The sequence below is a fragment of the Guyanagaster necrorhizus genome, assembly GCF_019112545.1.
Source record: "Guyanagaster necrorhizus MCA 3950 unplaced genomic scaffold BT62scaffold_17, whole genome shotgun sequence".
Taxonomy (NCBI): Eukaryota; Fungi; Basidiomycota; class Agaricomycetes; order Agaricales; family Physalacriaceae; genus Guyanagaster; species Guyanagaster necrorhizus.
This window is the reverse complement of record NW_025064896.1, coordinates 818,420-839,501: the sequence shown is the minus strand read 5'-3', so window position 1 is coordinate 839,501 and position 21,082 is coordinate 818,420. Positions and strand designations below refer to the sequence as shown.

The window sequence follows — 21,082 nt, the reverse complement described above, 5'->3', positions numbered from 1 at the left end:
ACCTTAGTTCAAATATCAACTTGAGAGTAAAGTGTCTCAATTATCTTGTTGATGGAAACAGTAGATGTGAATGTACTGTTTTAGAGTTTGATTAGCACATTTTATTTATCTGTCTGCCTTCAAGTGGTAGCCAGAAGTGAAGTGGAGTTCTATATTAAGGGCTTTAGCAAGAGCATGTGTGACTTGGGAGATAAATTCAGAACTGTGATCATAGATTACATAATTAAAGACATCATGCTTGGAGAATACATGGATAACAAATAACTGAGCAAGTTCCTTAGAATTAATAATGTTATGAATGGGTATAAAGATGGCTTATTTGCTTATATAGTCAACTATTATTAGTATAGTAGTGAATCTATTAGAGTCTAGTAGTTATTCAATGAAATCTATAGAAATGAAATCTCATAGTCATTCTAGTATAGGCAATGGTTTGAGTAAGCTGAATAGACAGTGTTAACATGCTTTGTTGCATCTGCAAGTGGTACAAGACTTAATATAGTCACAAACATATTCATGTATCTGTGGCCAGATGTAATTCTGTCAGACTAGTTTGAGTGTCTGATTTTGACTAAAATGATCTACTAAGATATGATTATGATTGTTTTGAAGAACACAAAGATAGATATCCTCAAAGTCTAGAACTTAGATGCAACTGTCAAGGCAAAGTAAACCTGACTCATTCATAGACCACCAAGAAGGGTTGAAAGAGGAGAATGCAAGCTAAAATCCTTCAGCTGCAGTATAGTCCAATAGCTGTGCTTGTTTGATATCAGAATGTAGCTTGTCAACATTTATAATAGCACAGATCCTTCAAGAAAAGTTGCACAGAGTGAAGTAGACTGTTCTTAAGTGAAGACAGCAAAAATTATGAGGATTGACTTGAGAATATTGACTATCTCTCTCTTTGAGGTAGATGTTTCATCATCTAGTGAGTGTATCTGATTTACCACCAAGCTTATCTGGTCAAAACCAGATTACAAGATTGAACTGTAAAAGGAATTCAGATCAGTGCACTTGATATTGAGTAAGGATCTTGGTAGTAGAAAAGACTCAAGATTCTTGTAGTCAGTAACAATATCAATGACATTTGTGAAGCCCTCAGAGTAATGACACTAATACTTGAAGGCTTCAAAGATAGCTAGCTCCTTATTATATGTGTTATAATTGAGTTCAGCTCTGTAAAGACTGCAGGACAGGGAGGAGATTGAATCAATCTCATCATTCTCAAAGTAAATGGATAGGATGACAGCAATAGCATAATCAGAGGCATCAGTTTCCACAATGATTTAATGGTCAGAAATTCAATAGATGAAGATAGGAGCATGAGTGAAAGCCTGTTTCAACTTGTTAAATGCAGCTAAACACTTGTCATTGAATTTCCATAGAATACTCTTGCAAATGAGTTATATTAAAGGCAGAATGATCTCACTATATTTATGGATGAAATAGCAGTAGAAATTAACAAATCCAAGAAATGATTGAATATCTTTGACTTTGTCTTCAGCTATATGAAGGCCTTCAGGTGAGAAGATGTATTCTAGATATCTATAGAGTCCTGATGAAACTCATATTTAGAGCCTTTGCAATAAAGGTTGTTAGTCTATAGTTTGTATAGAACTTCTCATACATGTTTTTGGTGCTCCATAGGATCTCACATTTCTCAATCCATCACTCTCTCAATCTGATTTCTGTCAGAAGATATCATTTTATCAACTACTATATTATATGTCTTGATTCATCTTGCAATATTGTCCTAAGATACAACTGGCTCTCTCACTACAATCTGAGTATTGCTGCAAGTGGTTCAATTGCCAGATTGAAGAGGAGGCATAAGAGTGAGTCATCCTGCTATATTTCTTATTATCATTCTTTATCTTATCATCATCTTCTTTCTGCTTTATCATCAGTTAGTGTCAGACTCTGACAGTTGCAGTGCCAAGCATTGTGATTGTTTAGTTATCACCTGATATTATTTATGCTTACTTCCTGACTTACACAATCACAGCCAAGCATTTAGACTTGTAAATTGAGTTCTGGAATTCTTGACACAGCCCTACTTATATGTGTGCTCTCCAGAAATATATATTTTAGATTAGCTAAAATAACAAAAAAAAAAGAAGACTGAACATGAAGATGACATTGGCAGGATTTGAACCTGTATACTTAGAGTAACAGATAAATCTATTTATAATTCTAATCTTTCACTCTAAGCACTTGGCTATAGTGCCATGTGTTTCTCAGACATATAAATGATTATTCTCTCAAGTGTATAGATAGAGCAGTTTTAGAACTCTAAAGCAAATACTAAGTCACAGAGACATTCAAGCTGTTCAGTCTTGAGAAGGAGAATATGCAGATTAACATGCATGATAGCCATCTAGCTATCTTTGGAGAGAGTAAAATCTCATCAGAGCATGAAGAATATAGCTATGCTGTCTGAAACTGCAAGTTTCAAATTGGCAAGTTCTTCAGGAAGTTGGAGCTTCCTTAAAAAGTCAAGATAAGAGAGATTATCTTAAGGAAAATACATTACTAATAACTTATTTACAGAAGGAAGAGATAGAGGCTTCCATTGATAATAGAATGTTGACAGTGACATCTCTCAGAGCATCTCTGAAAACAGTATTAAAGAAGATTAAAATTTCATAGATATTTTATTATGCAATATCATGTAGTATAGCTTGAGCAGGAATCTGTATTTTTTTTAGTCAAAAAGATAAATGAGAATTGCTTCTACTTTAGTCACATTAATACTGCTTGAGCACTCTGCAAGAATCTGCAGGAAGATATGCATCTACTGTAGTACAGATAGTGAAGACATTAGTTAATAAAAGTATGTCTGTCCTAAGAAGAATAATCAAAAGATGCTTCCACTAATAGCAAACATTTAATTAAACATCTTTAGTATGTGCCTTATCTGCCACTTAGCTATATTAAAATCCATACTATATCTTTCCTGATATCAGAATAGATCTGATATTGATCAAATACTCACTTTAGACTTGGTAATAAAATCTAGCAATATCACTGGCATTCTCATTTGTGCAACATGATTATGGGTATTGATGACAGAAAGTTGGCTACAATCAAATAATCACAAATGTAATGCACTGCAACAGCCAGAGTCTGACACTAACTGAAGGTAAAGCAGAAAGATGAGGATGAGAATGTACATGATGATAAGAGAAAGGAGATATAAAGGTTGATAGACTATAACTGCCAGTGTTGGTACTGAAGTGATAGTCACACTAAGAGTTTAGGAGTTTGATCAGTATATTAACTTTAGCTTGAGACTAGAGTATATCACTGTATACAGCTGACCTAAATACTGTACAGAAAAGTTTTGGTGATCTCAAACCAAGCCTTGGCATACTTCTGGTCTTATAGCTGTCTCAGACCAAGCCATTGTCTCACTGCCTCAAACCAAGCCTTGGCTGAGCATGATTTAGAGGCTAAAATCATGACAAATGCCTTTGGTTATTGATATCAACATAGAGTGCTTATATTCAACTAATGTTCTCTTCTTAGCCTATGTCAGAAAATGAGATATATTATTTCAATAATTGAAACTAAGCTGTGATCACAAAAACCTGGAGAAGCCAAGAAAAAAGAACCATATAGAATGGACTTGACCCAATAGTAAACAAGTGCTGGATATGCTTGAATAGGAATTTTCAAGTCAGATCACTTCTGTGCAGCTTGGAAGTGCTTTTGCTGGTTCTTGTCATCAGAATATAAGCATCAAAGCATTAGACAGAGTAGACTGCATATAAAAAAACCTTACCAAGTAGTAGATGTCAAGCATGAGAATTACTGTTACTGTGAGTCAACTATATGCAAATGAATATTGCTATTTATCAACCTCATGGGCTGGTAGCATGAAGGATCTGAATATTATCATCAACCAATAACTAGTAGAGAAAAAAATACCAGTAATAGTTGATAAATCTGCCTCCAGATTGTAATATGATTTTTACATAGAAAACTTATTCAGTGAAAAATCATTAAAGTTAGATGCTGTCAACTGTGATCAAGCCACAATAATTAAATTCAAATCTGAGCCTGCCTTTGAAAGAACATTAGTCTTTTTCAGACTTTGAGAGTGGATCATAGGGTACATTCAGCATTATAAATATGAAAAGAATCATGGGGCAGTCAGGTCCTCTCCAGCAAATAGCCTATCATAGATCTAATAATGATTGTAAAGTATTATGATGAATCTAAAGCAATTTGAAATGGGTAACTCATCCAATATTAAAATAATGCCTTTTATATGCTTCTCTTTACTTGACAGGTTATAGACTCAGAATTTATTCCCAGATTGAAATATTAAGCACTCAGTGATGTGATAAATATTGGTCTGCCAGCTGAATATTTCCAGCAGATAGTATGAATCAGAACTGGCAACTGTTGGAGATATCAGAAATGTAGCTGAATATCACAAGTCTATAAGATGTGATCATCTATCATATGTGGCATGCTTCTAAGATTCATTTTGTTCCCTCATTCATACTCCAAAGGTTATTAGTATATGTAGCTGAGAGCTCTTACAACTACCATCATCTATTATCTGAAGTTAAGTCAACCACCATATTCTCAAAAACCTGAAGAATCTTACAATTTCTCTTCTATATTATCATGACTTACCATTATCTATACAACTTCAATATTATTCCTCCCAAAAATATTTTCATTTTTGAGCAGAATGTCTGCAGTTGAAGAGCTAGAAAATCTTGAGATGCTCTTTATCTCAGCTTTATAGCTCAGCATTGCTACCACAGAATAGAAGAGGCAATCATCAAGAAGATCAAGTTCATAAAGTCCACATGGATCCTGAATCATGAGTCTCTTCTCTACCATATTAAGGACTGCTACAATATTTCTAGCAGAGAGGCAGTTATTCAGATAGAGTTTGATATCAATTTTAATTGCATCTTCAGCCTTCACTAGAATCTCCAGTTCAGAACAAGAGACATTCTCTTTTCTCTGAATTCATCTTACATGCACTCTCTCACAGTTTCTTTTCTTTGCACTTCAGTCCAGCTTTTGGTATCTTGAATATCTTCTGCATGCCAGTCATTTCAGTCTGGAATCAGTGTTGAGATTCTGATGTGCTCTCCACTCTGATATTCCACTCTGATTTCAGTTTTGCATTCAAAGAGACTGCAGTGATTGCTATAGTCACTAGCAATGCTGCTGATGAATACAGCCTCCTTACTGATCAGTGTTACCTATATGCCCAGGTGATTTTTGATATTATTATTGAGATATAGGAGGAGAAATACAGAAAGAAACTATGCAAGAATGATAGAAATATGAAAAAGCAGAGAATAGTCAATGATGCAATATTGAATATTCACATGTCTGGAGTTGATATCTCAAAACAGTTGACCCAGATATGCCTTACAAAATAGAATCAGTGGTTGCAGGATGTTAAGGACATAAAAAAGACATTCATTTTTCAATTCACAGTTCTTGAGGATTTCATATATACTGATTCTTGAATTGTAAAAAAAAAACAAGCCACTGGGAATTGCTGAAAGATAGGCAAAGCTGAAGATAAATAATACTATGTCAGATATTATCATGTCTAAAGCTGATACTTTGAAACAGTTAACTGAGACATATCTTACAAAATGGAATGAGTGGTTGCAGAATATTGAGGACATGAAAAAGATGTGCTTTTTGTCTCTCAAGGATTTTATGTATACTGATTCTTGGATTGTAGAAGGAGGAGCCACTGGAAATTGCTGAAAGAGAAAGACAGACAAAGCTGGAGGCTCAGCAAAAGGCTAAGGAGGAGAGAAAGACCAAGCTAGAGTCTCAGTAAGAGCTTGTGAGAATGCAGAAGAAAATTGATGAGTACAAATGAGATCTGCACATGGGCTATTTGCCCTTTGAGTCTTTACAGCCAAGTACAGTTTGAGATTACTAATTTGTTGCCTCAATTCTTATAGCTTTTTCTGATGACTCTATATGCTCTTTCTATCTATCACTTTGCTACTTCTTTATATTCTGGTTTCCTTCATTCTTATGCTTGTGCTGTTTTCTGCTGTTCATGCTACTATTGCTTCACTTTTAGATCTTACTATTCACTTTGTATAATGCAAATTTTCTGTTATAATTGTATTAGCACAAGTAGTAAGGAGCTGACACTGAGCACACACATACTCAGTCTTCTCTGCACAGTCTAGATGATGCTATACTATCTATTGCAGGCAGAGGGTCCTAAATCCTCAGGGATATGTGGTAATGATTGAAAAAAATTGGATGCATTGTGGAATGTTTCTTTCTGTGGAAAACTACCAGATTTTTGCTGTCATTTTTTTATGCTTCTAGTTCTGAGTCTTCTAACTTTGCAGATGTGTGTGTAGTACTTCTAAGTTGTATCTCATGAAATTAACCTGTTGCAGTTGAATGCCAGCATATGACAAGCAGAGTGGGACTCTAGAGTTTGTAGTTTCTGAGTGGTGAGCAGTAAGATTTGACTCATAGTGACACTGACAAAAATACTCAAGTTCTTAAATAGTTCTAGGTACTACATCCAACATTGATGCATCTCTCAATGACAATGCTAAGAGATGAGCCAGCAGAGAACAAACTATGATATGGACTCCTCCTGTATACTGATTTCCCCTCTAAATGAGTTTCACTCTTGTGAGATCTGCTTCTCATTAGTATCTGTCTAATAGATAAGATGTCTTTCATTTTGCCATCCCAGTTCCCACTCCACTCTCTGTTGTTTACCATGAATATAAGCTGGAATAATGAATGCCTTTTCATCACCTCTCTCTGTCCAACACAGATAAGGTTTTGAGCATAAGAATGCTTTCACCAGTGGAATATCAGGATGATCCCTTTACATTCCTTCTCATACCTTGCACTGCTCAATATCTCTCTAATGCTCAGTCTAGAAACATGGCAAAAAAGTAGCAAGTTTCTCCACCAGTATTAATCCACTTTTTAGGACTTGAACCTGGTGCATCCATGTATGTGCATTATGAACATTCTATATCAATCAATGAGTTAGGGACAGAAACAGAGCAGGAAATTTGTTCTACTACATACCAGTTCATTGATTCTTGAACATGCTGGGAAGCAGCATTGGCACTGCCAACCATAAGCACATCTGTAATCCCAGCCAATCAGGAAAATAAGGCTGAAAGGAAGGCTGAATTCACTCTACTATCTATTTACATGTAGGACTTGCAGAATAATAGTCATGTAAATACATACCATCTGATCTATGTAATTGACCTTGATGACTCAAACCCTGCACACTCACTATGCCATGACACTGGTTGACATGGTCTGTGAAGAATAATACCTTGTCCTCATGCATAAGAGAATGAAGATAGAGAAAAAAAGAACATCAGATATGCTCCTTACAGTTGAAAGGAAAAGGAAATAAACATCAGAGCTCTGTGTCTCTCTTTTCCCCAATGCATCCTCTCCTCCCAAAGAAGGAGGTAATGCATGAGAGCTCATGCAACAAACAATGCAGCATGCTGTCAAATCTGGTGAATGGCCATGCATGCAGGAGATGAGAGATGGTTCTGGATCAATCATAAGTAGGAGAGGAGATATACTCCACATGCACATTCAGAGCAAAGTCACAATACAGACAAGAAAAGAAATAGGTGAAATAAGCCATGATCTGAATTGAACATGTGTATGTATGCTCAGTGGCTCTCTGGGTAAGACTATGTGGTCCTTAAACAAGGTGGTGTAGAGAAATGTTACATGCATGCCGCCAGCCTCCGTGTCACCTCAACCAACCACGAATTCTATCATGCTATCCACTGGACTCTGGCCGCTTCCCATTACCTACTAATTTCATTTCACCATTATCATTTCACATCTGTATTTCACATTGTAATACCTAGACCCTGAATTCGGTAGTGAATATTCACACTGGAACCCAATGGAACCTGACTCAGAATTAGCTACCATTAGTATATAAAGCCATGTATATCACCGTAACTACTCAGTTCGAATATCAACTTGGATAAGCCCACACTTCGCACTCACTTCAACTCCTCACTACCTCATCCATCAGATTCTGCTCTGAAGGACATTCCGGTTCACTTCTCTGATGAATCTCCATCCTGTCCATCCAGATCCTTGGGCTCTGACTCAAGGGTGACATTGCCAATAGCTTTGTCGATGCCCATGCACTCTGCCAGACTCTGTGAGTGCACTCAAGCCCACTCGATTGGCACGTTCCTAACAGGAAACCACAGAGAGAAAACAGGCATATGAAGCAGGTCTGAGATGGCAGGTCTGAGATGCATGGAGAATCAATTTCCCCTTGGTGGTCCCCTCAAGCAAATAAATCTACATCCTACTTGTGAACCAAACATCAAATACTTTGCATGTTATATTGCTCAGAAAGCCATATGCAAACAATTAACACTGACACATGAGGAATATCCATGTGTATACATCATCTTCAGTTGTTGACAGTTCCCTTTTTAGCACTCACACCCTCCCTACTATGTCCCAATCCCCATGAACAGGAGCTATATCAGATCTTTGGCTCAGTCTTGTTATATAAGCAGTGGTGGTCATGATCAAAAGTAGCACACCTGATTGTATCAAAATCGACATCTCTTCAAATTTTTTACCTCAGAGATGGCACTCTAGCATATGGCTTCTCTTTTTTTTTTCAACATGCTTAAGACCCTCACAAAAGCTCAATAAACATAAGTTGGAGAGTAGGATCAACACATTGGCATCTCATTCCTGCCAAAAAGTAGATTAGACATCTGATATCAAAGCAATTTTGCTGCCAGGACTCGAACCTGGTGTGCTACACATATCCACTGGCTGAAGAGATGATTGAGAAGACTCAGTCAAAATAAATATGAGCTCTGCATCTTCTATTGAGAACTTGAAGTAATCAAACTTGGACTTCATCATGTGCTAGGCTATGATGAAGAGGAAATGATAAGGATATGCATTGTGACATTAGAGAAACCCTGTGCTCCATTCTCAGGGTTGCCATTTGCTCCTTTCCCACTGCCCTCCACTTGGAACAGCCTAGATGGGAGAATTCAACTGTAGCTGATCACCCCTTTCAGAATAGTGAGATAGGGATTGGTGTGAATGAAGAGCCTCAGATTGAACCTAGATATCTGATCAGCATTCTAAAGTAACTGATAAATCAAGTCCCTTTACCAAAAAATACTATGCTGCTTTGAGCACATTCTAAGCCCCAAAGCTAGCATGGGTAAACCCAAGCACCACTTGCCATATTTCCTTGTCACTCATGCAAGAAGAGAGATGAAATTGATTCCAGTAAGAAGAGGAATATGTATCTCAAAATGAAGCATTAAAAACAGCCCTCTCGAAAGTGGTGAGAAATACAATGGTCCTTGGTCATCATTGGAGAAAGAGTAAGTTGATAAAATTTGAATGCCTTGGGAGAAGTTGAACTTGTGAGCATTCCTTTCACCTCACATTGGTCCTATGTAGAAGACTAAATCCAACACAAAGGCAAGAGAAGCTACATATCCTTCCCTACCTTCATTGTGATGGTGGCCATCTTTGTAAAAACAACAATGTTACATGAATATTTCATCTCCAGTGTTGAATGTTGCACATTGATTTCTGAACCTGGTCCATTCTCGATGAAATACAGACAAGGCACTCAAGCCAGGAATTATAACCGGGATAAGTGGTATATCCCAAATGAGAGGATTCATGGTTGGACACCTCTTTCTACTTGAGAGGGTGCATACTGCAGTGTGTTGGAAATCCTTGGTGATGTGCAGGGTAGACTCCAGGCTGGTAAGGCCAGAAGGTATGAACTTATTATTCTGCAGCTCCTACAGAGCTCGTATTTATACTCTCCAGGCTTGTATCTAGAATTTACTACAACTTTCCTCTTTCTCTCGGGCTTACTCATCAACTCTCGGCATGATGCCGGATTGCCCTTTCTAGAACTTTCCAGCAAAATCCCAACACAGTGTTCTCTCAATACATCATACGCTCGTATGGGAAGAGAAGGATTGGTGCTTTTGAATTCGGAGAGACGGTATAACCTATGACTCGCCTCATGGCTATCAGACCCTCTGGGATTATGGCTCTCTCGTCTTTCTTCACACAATACCTTGCACTCCTTGCCTCGGAATAGTTCATATCAGAAGTAGGCATTCCCCTACATTCCATCCACCTGATAAGAGTCAGCATGCACGTTCGATTCGTGTGGTGGTCCTGGCTCTCCTTGCATAATTTTTCTGCACTGTGCGATGGTGTATCTTTGTTCTCTTGTCCTCAAGTCGGTTTCTGTAAACTGCACATAGGTAGCCTAGCATGTTCGCACATACACCAGGTTCAAGTTCTGGAGGTGAAATCCACGCTCCTTGCACGTTTCTTTCTTTTTGCTTCCCTCGATAAACAGATGATGCGTCAGTTGATTTTGCAGGACTGGGAGAGCAATATGGCTGCGCTGTCTTCTGAATCTCGTTGATGCCGACGTCACTTCTCGAGCCCTGCCTCCACTGTCAACTAGCGCTGGCACTTCATATCCAATCACGGCACGAAAGGCGCGGTCGTTTGGGTGCACAATTGGGTATCTTGGTGGGTGAATATCATTCCCTCTCACTCTTCACTCGACAGACAATACTTTATCAAGGAGGACCGTTTTGCCGGAGCTCATGACAGGTAGAGAAGTACCCAGAAGAGTGTGTACGGGCCCCTTTTGTCTCGACATCCCATGCCACGCCCTCCTCCTGGTCGACGAGTTGCTACTGATGCCGCCGCAAGGTACACGTGCTGTGGTTATGACAGATATTTGTGCTATTTTTCCCGGAGGGTGGTAGGGTGGACGCTTCGCGCTCTTTGAATGGATGCACAACCAAAAACGGAAGCCGAGTTTTCCAAATACTATTTGACCTCCAGGAATCGAACCCGGTGAACTACGCAGACCCATCAGGCTACATGTACACACATTTGGATGACACAGACGACGCATATACGCCTAAACTTATTGTAACGGTCATCCTAGATGACACATCCGGCACGCACTGAGGGACGAACACTGACATGTCTTGTCTCGGTGCTTCCTCCCAGTAATTCTGTCGGTCATAATCCGTGACATTTTCGAAGAGCCGAAGAGGACGTGAAGTGGTCAACGCCGGAGAAGAGTCAATCAGACTGCCCCCACCACATCTTTGCCTACCCCACCATCATCTAGGACCAAGGAGGGAAAAGCCATAATCGCAGCCACCTCAGCCTTTCCAAGGAAGGTAGATTGGAAATAAGCCACTCCAAGTCTATACGCGAAGACAAAAAGCGGCCTCTGAGCACGAAAGGAGCAGGAATGCGGGAGGACACTGTTCCTGGCCACATCTCCATGGGCCCCTACTATTATTTGATGAGCTGGACTCGATAGCAGGGAAACACAACATGCACAGGAGCAGCCCAGCATTTTGAAATGGTCGTTGTTAAGCAACCGAGCAAAATCTGCCTGGAGAGGATCAACTTGGGGCAAGAGCGAGGCTTGGGAAAAGAGAACATCGAGTGGAGAGAGGAAACGGTTCTTGACAGCGAACGGGGAATAGGTTGAGATGCTCCAGGGGAGTACAAAATGGGCGTAGAGCACGAACCGGAATAGATGATGAGATGATGAGATGGATGAAGTGTATGTATGAGTTCGCATAGGTGGAAGGGTGCACTGGTTGTCCTCGTAGAGTCTGATTGAGCACGCACTGAACGTATGGCCAATCTTGCAAAGGCAATGACGGAAACTTGGCTGGACGACAGAAAGAGGCCAGACGAAGGGATCAGTCGGACAACAATCACAGCAGGTCATTTGGGCCTGAACACGAGTGCTTGAGCGTTTGAATGTCAACGCCTAGATGCTCATGAGCATGCCGGAGTAATGCAGAAAGCAGCTTCCTGTACCAAATATTCCATCGCATGTCTTCTACCTATTGCACTATACATCCTCCCACTTGGACTTGCACACGTCTTGGGCCTCAATACCAGCAAGGCCATAACTATCTTGACGTCCCTCATAGCTAAGCCATCCTACGCTTCAGGTGACACTGTTCGCTATGTTTCTTCGTCATTCGAAGCTGAGAGAAAAAGGGTAATCCAAGAAGTCGCATGGAATGAGACGGTGACGATCAAAAGGATTGGTGGAAGTAATGGCTGTCGAAAGAGATATGGCACAGCCACTGGCTGAAGAAAAACTGTCGTATTTAAACTTTTCTATTAACTTGTATCTAAGGTAGCTCCTAGGAACGACCAAAAGAAAACTGCCTGAACACCTATTTCAGCAATACTTCAACCCCAAACAATGGCGCACATACCCCTGCGCTTCATAGAAGACTATACCCCAACCACGCTTCTCCGACCCATTGACTAACCAAGACCGCCATCGCGGTCTTCGCTACCGATCCGCAAAAAATGACTAGCATAATAAACACGGGATGGCAGTCAAGTATCACTAGTCCATCAATTCACAAGGATTGAAAACAAGATCGAGGCATCAAACCTACCTCGTAGCCCAAATCCGGCTGAGATTCCACCTAGAATATTCCGGACAATCCATCCAATATCGAGTTGGCTATCATCGAGCATATTTAGAAAGTTGGACAGCTTGGGTGCATTCCATGCCGTTGGGCTAAGCGGTTCTGATCGAGACGGACGCCAGATAGTCAGAAGAAATGAAAGGAAGAGTTTTGTCAAGGAGGAGTAGAACAGTGTCAAGGGTATCAGTGAGTAGCTAGACAGAACGATATTAGAGGCTGAATAAGGATGACCCTCTCGACTTGCCTAAATTCGCGTCTGATATCGGATTCCGGCAAAGAGCTGTGACGCTGTCGCAATTTCTCTATCAAGGTTGTCATTTTGAGCACTACAGAATAAGCAGCTGCTACGCCGCAGTGAAACGCCACCGTTTCTAGAGATTTCGGTTCTGTCAATAACTCGACCAACAAAAAGGTAAAACCACACACCGGCAAAACAACCAATGAATATACGGGAAAAGTTGAAGATGGTAAACCCAGACCATGGGGAGAGGTCTACGGACTGACTAGGATCTTCAGGGTGATGAGTATTGGCCGGAAAATTAGTAAGAGACGAACTCAAATGGCACCATCGATTGACTGAAATTCTATGAAAACATGTCATAATTTGAAAGAAAATTGACAACGTACAAGCATCTACAAAGATAAGGATACTTCCAAGATGTAGGACGAGCAACCAGCGTGAGTTTTCTCCCCTCTTTCTTTTGCCATCGTCGTCCTTAGGCGATGCTTCCGTCGCCAGTCTAGGCTTCGCCCCTCGGTTGAACAGCAGGTGTCGATACACGCCACTCTTGAGGAGAATGAGGTCAATGAGCAATATCAAGTCGTCGTATTCAATGTACGGATCCACAAATGCATGGCAATTCGACTGACATCGAAATTATAATCAGAAATAAAGCAATAGCGAGAGAACGTACACATCGTTCAAGTCGGAGGTTGGATGCTGACTCGTACACGGTGTACAAGTGAGACGACCATCGCGTGCACGTCGTGCATATCGGCATTCGGTGGTGATGGTGGTGCGGAAGACAGCCGACATAATTAAGTTCCCACGGTTTTACTATCTGCAAATCGGTAATTAGGAATTTACTGTAAATTGGCTTGTTTTCGTAGCATACAATACTGCGATATCTATGTCTTGTAGTTATTATATATCTGCTCACGATTTGATCCTGAGCAACCTGCCAAAATCCGTTATAATTCGCGTCCGACGACTGGATACTACATCCTCGTTCATGCATGTTTCCCTCACCCGGCTTTGCTGACATGGACAGTCGCAGCCAAGGATTTGGACTTGATAGTTGTATATCGGAGCTCCTGGTTCTATTCAGTTTCTTTTACTGACCAGCAATACGAAGAGCATCATACCTTGAGGCGAAACCGAGAATTCCATATTTGACCCTCCTCCCTGGCTCCCAGTCAAAAGTCACAGACCATGCCAAAAGTTTCTCCCGATGATACGTGGAGTAGAAAACGAAGTTTTTCACAGTGGGTCAATCACGTAATGCTTGAATTTCGTTGGTACTAGCTTCCAAATAATCGTCATAGGAATCCTGGTAGGAAGCTAATGAAAAGACAGAAGAGTTAGCGGATGCTTTAGCAACTACATCATAGCAGGGCGTACCCGAGGTCTGTGCCCTAGCTCGATATTGGGCTATGACTTTACGATTGTGCTCTATGGCTGATAACTGGGCGTGTTTTATTGTACCTAGCAAGTAAAAGTTAGATGCGTATCAGGAGGAGGTGACTCAGCATACGGACCAGATATGTCTATGACATATGGAACAATTCGGATTCCCTCTATCGAATCCAGCAAAGTGACCCCTCCTCGGGCAACACGATGGTGGTCCCTCGCAACACGAATAATACAAATACTTGTCGTAGGCGAGAAATACTTCACTGGAACTATTCTCAGCACCATTATAAATATATAGCAAGGGAAACGCACCAGTCAAAGAATGCGACACGCTACCCCAACCTACGTCGCCAAAATGTTTTTGAATGCTTTCCCTCAAAGCCGCCCAGATTTGTTTAGCTTCGAGCCGAGTCGGATTTCCTTGCTGCTCGCCTACCGGAATAAGCTCTACGAGAAGCCATCGATTCTTTTGCAAAGTTAGCGCCTTTGCAGCTGTATTTGCACAAAATTGTTAACCTTGAACCGAACCATGGGGAAGGAAGGAGGCGTGGGAACTAGGAGAATTGCGCCAAGTCACAGCCACTTGTGGCCGTTGCTCAGTTCGATTCAAACACTCATGTCAATCTAAGCATTCACTGGCGTTTACTAATACAGAAGTAGCCAGTGCTCTTCCACTCTGAAGGTAATAAGGCATGGCGGGACCAGGGCCGAACGGAAGCTAATTCGAGGGCGAGTATCACTAATGTTGTACAGTGACGAAAATTCAGACGAATTCGGTCGGTGTAGTCCTTGCCCTTGAAACTGAGCAAGAAGAGGACTGGTCAGAGGACGTGGTTAATTAGATTCACGCCATTCTTAGCTTGAGCGTAGATTAGACCGAAAGCTCGAATAGTTGATCTTTTCCCCTAGTAATGATATTCCCGACATAAACTAAACGAGTTTTCAGAAACAAATGCACACAACATTTTTGCCGCTAAGGACAATGCAAAATTCAATTACCGAGCTGCGCCGATATCGGGGAGCTTAAAGCATGTACGCTGTAACAGCCATGATCACACCACAGAGTGTGGTAGTGAGGTAAACTGAATCCATGAGGACGAGCACCTTGGGTGCCGAGTCCGATGAAGAAGTGGGTGTCCCAGTCGCAGTCGAGGATGCAGATGTGAACGTGGATGTGGATTTGAATGTGGACGATGCAGTAGAAGAACTGGATAGGCTTGGCATGGCAGAACTCGAACTCAATCTCGAGGTGGATTTCGAAGTAGAGCTCATTGTAGTGGTGGTGACGCTAAAGCTGTTTGTAGACGGAGGCTGCACATCAAAGGTATGCGAGAACTGGTTGACGCTGTTAGGGCACAGCAGGTTGAGCTGAGCAGTCATCACAGGTATGAACTCGCCCGTGACATCGACAACGTCTTCCGAGATTTGGGTGCATGTGTTCGCTATGCAGGATGAGAGGGACAATATACTACGACTGTCGTCAAGGTAGTTGCCACACTGACGCAAGTGTGAGGAAAAGAGCCGCTGGGAATGGGAAGAAAAGATAGATACTCACGTAGCATGCACCATCCCCTGGGGTGTTTCCGAAGTTGTTGCAGTATTGGTCATCGGGATTGACATCTAGGCGTGCTCTCTGGTATCTGGACTGGATGTCATGGGTACAGGAGTCCGCGCAAGCGGTGAGATACTGTTGTGCACTTGCGAAATCTGAAGACGTGGATCAAATCCTTATTGCCAGACAAAGAACGAACAAGAAAATTACCTCCAAGATTTTGTCTTGGAACTGGAGGCATGGCGGTTACATACTCCACAGCATATGCTAAAGCATACACTGGCATGATGACACCAGTTAGAATGCTCGCTCTCATATCGAACGTGAATAAGGAAAAGTTGTGAGGAGACCCGCTCGAAGGGCGGTGCGACGCAGCTGAAGACTTATGGGTAGATGTTGGTCGTCACATAAATAACCACCATAGTAAAGGCAGTGCCATACAGAGCGCTCGAGGAAACGGGATCCTCCTCGGTGGCGTCGGTTTGCATTGATGCATAGATGCTACGTTGGCTTCCGCCAAACGAACAGCTGAAGCACAGAAGCATCGCATTATAGGCGTGGAAGAAGACATCTGTTTATCAATATCAACGCTTCTCGCAAAACTCAGCTTCCATGATGTTAATGTAAACATACAGAAAGCTGTAATGAATTATGAGCTTGACGCCTCCCATCAGGAACATTGATTTATGAGACGACCATCAACACCATGATGGACCTCGGGGCTTTTTTTCCGAAATCCTAGCAGCGAATGGTGGACAATGTCGGAACACGAGCTCAGAATCACATCTGAAATTCTTTCTACTAATGCCATTCAGATTCAGTGTAGAAGAATGAGTATTACTCACCTATGCTGCTGCACAAAAATCATTATCATTTCAGTCTGATGATAGCAACCTTGAGGCTTGTATCAAAGACACTGCAACCAATGATGAGCTCTGTCTTCACTAATGGTGGCTGAGCTCCTGATACGATGCCTTCTGTCCACAGAGCTGGTTGCAAAATGTGATCCTGATGCAAGCCTGAAAATTTGAAGACTGTGGTGCCTCCAAGTCAACTATGCACATTTATTAGGAATCTCACCCACAGTTCCATTGGTCCAGCAAAGAGAGAGAGCAGATTATTTGTCTATTGCTGTGATGGTGGTGGTCAATGTCCAAGGAACTGCTTTGCCACTTTTGATCAACCTTCATTGGTGGATGCTCTATGATTAAATAAGTTCTATTACCATGGAATGGCCCACAAATAACTATATTATTACCACACTTGGACTGACTGGTACAAGTAGGCATTGTCCACAAGGACCTATTGGGCATTAACCAGATTCCACAGGGACTGATGAGACATAGCCATGTATGCAGTACTCTGTTGTATTGTGTCATATCAGCAGAAACAACAAACCAAGATGATTACCAAACAAAAGCTGGGAAGAGAAATGCTTATTTTACAACTACAGACAGTGATGGCTATGAAGGAATGAAGGACCTTATTGAATATTGTCCTCTTTTCTGTGAGATTCCCTTGACTTTGTTGCACATCCTTACTTAAATAATTTGCAGTAGGCTTATCTCAGAGCTTGACAGCGACAGGAGATGGGATTAGCATGCATCATTGGTTCTAATCTCTCCACTGTGCCACATCCAACCAGAGCCTGGATCAGTGAAGCCACCCTTAATATCTGTTGTTGCTTGCAGTAGATAGAATGGTATCATTCAGACTGTGCAGAAAAGACTGAGGATACTTGTATGCTAGGGCATCAGCCCCTTGTTACTTGTGTTGATACTGTCATAACAGAAAATATGCATTATAAAAAATGGCTAGTAAGAACTAAAAGTGAAGTGATAGCAGCATAAACAGCAGAACAATAGCATGAGCATAGAAAATGAGAGGCTGTGGAGGAGAGACTGGGGAAGCTGGAGGGGAGAAGGGCAAAACTGAAGGCCTCAGTGTCCCACAGTCCTAACTGCTGGTCCAAGCACTCTGACTAAGCATAAATAGGGGCTAATCAAGAAAGAAAAAATCATAAAATTGTAACAATTGTCTTCTTAACATCTGAAGCAATGCCTCAACCACCTATCACCCCCAAACTGATGGCCAAACTGAACATGCTAATCAAGAGATCAAAAAGTACTTTCAGATGTTCATTAATCACAGACAGAATGACTGGACTGAATAGCTTGCCCTTGCAGCATTCTAACACAATAACCACATCCACTCTGCAACAAATAAGACACTCTTCTTTATTAACCATGGATGCCACCTTCATATCATCACAAACTGACACAATACAATGACTTCCACATTCTTGAACTTCACACAACTCATATTCTCTATTCACACTGAAACACATACCACTCTCAAAAAGATGGCTGCCACTATGAAGAAGCAATATGATAAACACCAGTGGCCCACCCATGACTATTCTATCAATGATAAGATCTGGCTCAACACCAGTAACCTTCATCTGCCTCACTCAAAATGCAAGCTTGCTGACAAACATACTAGTCCTTTTACTATTCTTGCAAAGAATAACACTTCCACATACCACCTATAGCTGCCCAACATCTGGCATGTATACCCAGTCTTCAATGAAATCCTTCTTACTCCATATATTGCACCTGCCTTTTCTAGTCAGAAAACTCCATCTTCTTCTGAATCTATTTTGATTGAAGATGAAGAACCCTATAAAGTCAAACAAATTTTGGATCACAAACTCTAGAAAGTTTAAGCCTGTGGCAGTCATACCTGCATTGTACTCTATTACCTGGTCAAATAGAAGGGTTATAGATCTGAATCCAACTAATAGATCTATAAATGTGATCTCAATGCTGATGACATCTTTTATAACTATGAAATCTCAATCAATTGATCTATCAGGATGATGGTCTTAAGGGGGAGATGATGCTATGATTTTTCTCCATTTCTATATCTTTTTCTTATCTTATCAGAGCATCTATCTTATCTTGAGCACCTTCTTAAAGAGCATGAAAACATTAGATAATCACAACAGACAGTATTATTATACTCAGTTGCCTTGCCTACAGACAATTCCTCATTGTTCTCTTTCTAACAACCAGACAGGATCAGTATTAAAATGCAGAACAGTACAATAGATAGTAGTTATATTTATTACAAGCAGAACAGTATATAAGTAGGATAGCTCTCACTGTAGTAGTTCAGCTTCAAGCTATTGTTACAATTTTTCCTTTTTAATCTCTCTTTTCCTGGATTAACCTCTATTTATGCTTAGTCAGAGCACCTAAACCAGCATTTAAGACTGTGAGACTGGCTTAGTCATCACAATAAGCCTAGTTGGTCATTGTCTTTTAACACAACAGCATTGCCCAACAATTCACAATGACACTAGTATAGCTAGTAATGATGCCCAAGAACAACAGGCATAATAACCAGGACAGACATAATAACCAGGAATATTTATAGTAGTATGAATGACTTGTATATAAGCAGGACAGCTCTTGCTGGTATAACTCCAGCTTTGAGCTAAAGTTTATTCATACTCATTCTACTCTCAAGCTATCTTCTTACACCTTGAAGCATCTTGATCATGAGAATACATCAAGTGAACTCTAGCAGAAGGCTTGAATGCAAAGTCACACTAGTTTATCATATGTATCAGATCATGTGTGGCTTGAGCCTAACAATTAGCTTGAAGCTATTTCTTCTCTTTTCTCATGCACTATAGTGTAGAGAAAACCAAATGCTATCTATCAACTCTGAATTCCTAAACTTTGATCACAAGTTCTTCAAACTTCTCACTTCTATTATCAGAATATTGTTGGGATTATTGGTGATTATACAGCTGTGCTATGGACACCAATCAATCACAGCCTGAGCAGTTAGACACTATCAGGAATTTCAGAATATCTGCTGAATTCTCTGAAATGTAACCCCCAATCTCTCACTCTATGATATTTCTAAATCCAAAAGAATATCCTGCCAATCCACAAGGTACCCTCTACCAGAAGCTGGGCCTAGCAGCTTACATACAGGAGATGTTCAGAAAGAAGAGAGACACAGATACCCTTCTTAATGATCAGACAGCAGAAACTAAGACTCTTGCCTCACAGGATTCTGAAACTCATGGGTCCTGTCTCCAGTCCCTAACTATGAGGACAAGAATCTTTTCTTGGACTTTTTTAATGACTTACTATTCCCTGACCATTCTATTGCCACAAGAGCCCCTGTGGTTGCTGACCATGCCAGAGACTCTCTTGATGCTGCTAGAGTGGCTTCAGGACTCAGAAATATTTCACCACACACAGAAAACTTGGAATACAACTCCCTCTATGCAACTCCATCCAGAAGCTCTGCCCCCTCGATCCACTCCCACCACAGTGACCATGGGATGGGCAGGATGCCCAACAGCCTCAGCAACAATGAAGGATGAGGACAAGCAGCCAGGGAACATATCATCCACTGACTATTCCTAGACTGAGATCTTTGAGTCCCATTTGACTTTGACATAGCAGTATGACGGCAAGAGCAGCTATCTGAAAAGTGAGTCTGGGCTAACTCCAAGCAAGCTTGAGAAGATCTTGCAGAGCATGTCTGAGTGGAGGCTTAGTGAGAGTATGAAGAAGGAGAAGAGAACTGATGACTATGCCAGTGATAGCAGAAAGCCAAAGCAGCCTATCTGAGAAGTGAGTCCCTGGGCTGGTATGGCCTTCAGTCTGAGCTCTCCACCTCTGTTTTCTGAGAACCTAGCACTATTGACACAGATCTCTGGGTGGGCCTCTTTAGCCTGATCACTAGAAGTGAAGCTAAGCAAAGAGACAACAATGGATGCCCCTATCCTCCTAGGACCACTGTCCACTCTTCATCCCTTGAGTATCCCCCTCTCTGACACACCCCAGTCCTGACATCACCCACTCAGATGACAAGTTCATTCTCAACATCTACAGACTATGAGTATTCCTCAATGCCTATATCTCTGATCATACTCTCTGGCAATTTCTCAGAAGTAGAATTGCTCAACAGTTCCTTAACTTGGAGTTCTATAGAAACTTCAGAATTTATAGTGAGGATCTGGAGGCAGTGTGAGTGTATAGTGGCAATAGGTATGATATTGAAGTTAGAGCCAGTCTCTGAGCAGGCCTATCCACCATCCCCATTCCTTTCAGCCCTGAAGCTGAGTCCAGCACTCAGCTCCACCAGTTTCTCAGCAACAATTAGATCTTCTGCAGAGAGCCTCTTTAACCAGCCTATTGATTCCCTCTTCAAGAAGGACAGTGAGGGCAATGAGGATGAGAATAATGAGAGAATAGAGAGCAGTGAGAATCCTCATAGACTTGAGGACTTTATAAAGTACACCAAAGAAGACACCAATGAAGAAGC

The 21,082-nt window shown here is 41.1% G+C and overlaps 4 protein-coding genes across 4 annotated transcripts; all 4 read right to left on the bottom strand.

Moving 5' to 3' along the window:
• Window positions 1–11,070: 11,070 nt before the first annotated feature.
• Window positions 11,071–12,183, bottom strand: BT62DRAFT_226555 (uncharacterized protein). The gene has a single exon (XM_043180131.1). The coding sequence runs from the start codon at window positions 11,819–11,821 to the stop codon at window positions 11,159–11,161; it is 663 nt and encodes a 220-aa protein (XP_043038273.1). The 5' UTR covers window positions 11,822–12,183; the 3' UTR covers window positions 11,071–11,158.
• On the bottom strand, window positions 12,155–13,999 carry BT62DRAFT_226439 (Arv1-domain-containing protein). Its single transcript, XM_043180130.1, has 10 exons — window positions 13,911–13,999; window positions 13,661–13,859; window positions 13,460–13,606; window positions 13,173–13,410; window positions 13,101–13,121; window positions 12,972–13,055; window positions 12,790–12,916; window positions 12,513–12,739; window positions 12,324–12,460; window positions 12,155–12,273 (listed from the first exon to the last, which is right to left on the bottom strand). Exons 2-9 carry the CDS (start codon window positions 13,808–13,810, stop codon window positions 12,333–12,335), a joined length of 1,122 nt encoding a protein of 373 aa, XP_043038272.1. The 5' UTR covers window positions 13,811–13,859; window positions 13,911–13,999; the 3' UTR covers window positions 12,155–12,273; window positions 12,324–12,332.
• BT62DRAFT_951818 (uncharacterized protein) lies at window positions 13,619–14,713 on the bottom strand. The gene is made up of 6 exons (XM_043188204.1): window positions 14,695–14,713; window positions 14,491–14,644; window positions 14,304–14,441; window positions 14,167–14,250; window positions 13,911–14,106; window positions 13,619–13,859 (listed from the first exon to the last, which is right to left on the bottom strand). Exons 1-5 carry the CDS (start codon window positions 14,707–14,709, stop codon window positions 14,036–14,038), a joined length of 462 nt encoding a protein of 153 aa, XP_043038271.1. The 5' UTR covers window positions 14,710–14,713; the 3' UTR covers window positions 13,619–13,859; window positions 13,911–14,035.
• A 316-nt stretch (window positions 14,714–15,029) lies between these two features.
• Window positions 15,030–16,303, bottom strand: BT62DRAFT_226414 (uncharacterized protein). Its single transcript, XM_043180129.1, has 4 exons — window positions 16,172–16,303; window positions 15,941–16,112; window positions 15,734–15,885; window positions 15,030–15,675 (listed from the first exon to the last, which is right to left on the bottom strand). Exons 2-4 carry the CDS (start codon window positions 16,044–16,046, stop codon window positions 15,202–15,204), a joined length of 732 nt encoding a protein of 243 aa, XP_043038270.1. The 5' UTR covers window positions 16,047–16,112; window positions 16,172–16,303; the 3' UTR covers window positions 15,030–15,201.
• Window positions 16,304–21,082: the final 4,779 nt, after the last annotated feature.

Coding starts and splice junctions, on each gene's coding strand:
- BT62DRAFT_226555 (XM_043180131.1), bottom strand. CDS start 11,821: ATGACCTGCTGTGATTGTTGTCCGACTGATCCCTTCGTCTGGCCTCTT.
- BT62DRAFT_226439 (XM_043180130.1), bottom strand. CDS start 13,810: ATGTCAGCAAAGCCGGGTGAGGGAAACATGCATGAACGAGGATGTAGT. Junction 13,411..13,459: donor ACCTCCGACTTGAACGATGT/GTACGTTCTCTC, acceptor TTTCGATGTCAG/TCGAATTGCCATGCATTTGT. Junction 13,056..13,100: donor CAATCGATGGTGCCATTTGA/GTTCGTCTCTTA, acceptor ATCACCCTGAAG/ATCCTAGTCAGTCCGTAGAC.
- BT62DRAFT_951818 (XM_043188204.1), bottom strand. Junction 14,442..14,490: donor CGTGTCGCATTCTTTGACTG/GTGCGTTTCCCT, acceptor GAATAGTTCCAG/TGAAGTATTTCTCGCCTACG. Junction 14,251..14,303: donor ATATGTCATAGACATATCTG/GTCCGTATGCTG, acceptor TTTACTTGCTAG/GTACAATAAAACACGCCCAG.
- BT62DRAFT_226414 (XM_043180129.1), bottom strand. CDS start 16,046: ATGAGAGCGAGCATTCTAACTGGTGTCATCATGCCAGTGTATGCTTTA. Junction 15,886..15,940: donor TCCAAGACAAAATCTTGGAG/GTAATTTTCTTG, acceptor CCACGTCTTCAG/ATTTCGCAAGTGCACAACAG. Junction 15,676..15,733: donor CAGGGGATGGTGCATGCTAC/GTGAGTATCTAT, acceptor CACTTGCGTCAG/TGTGGCAACTACCTTGACGA.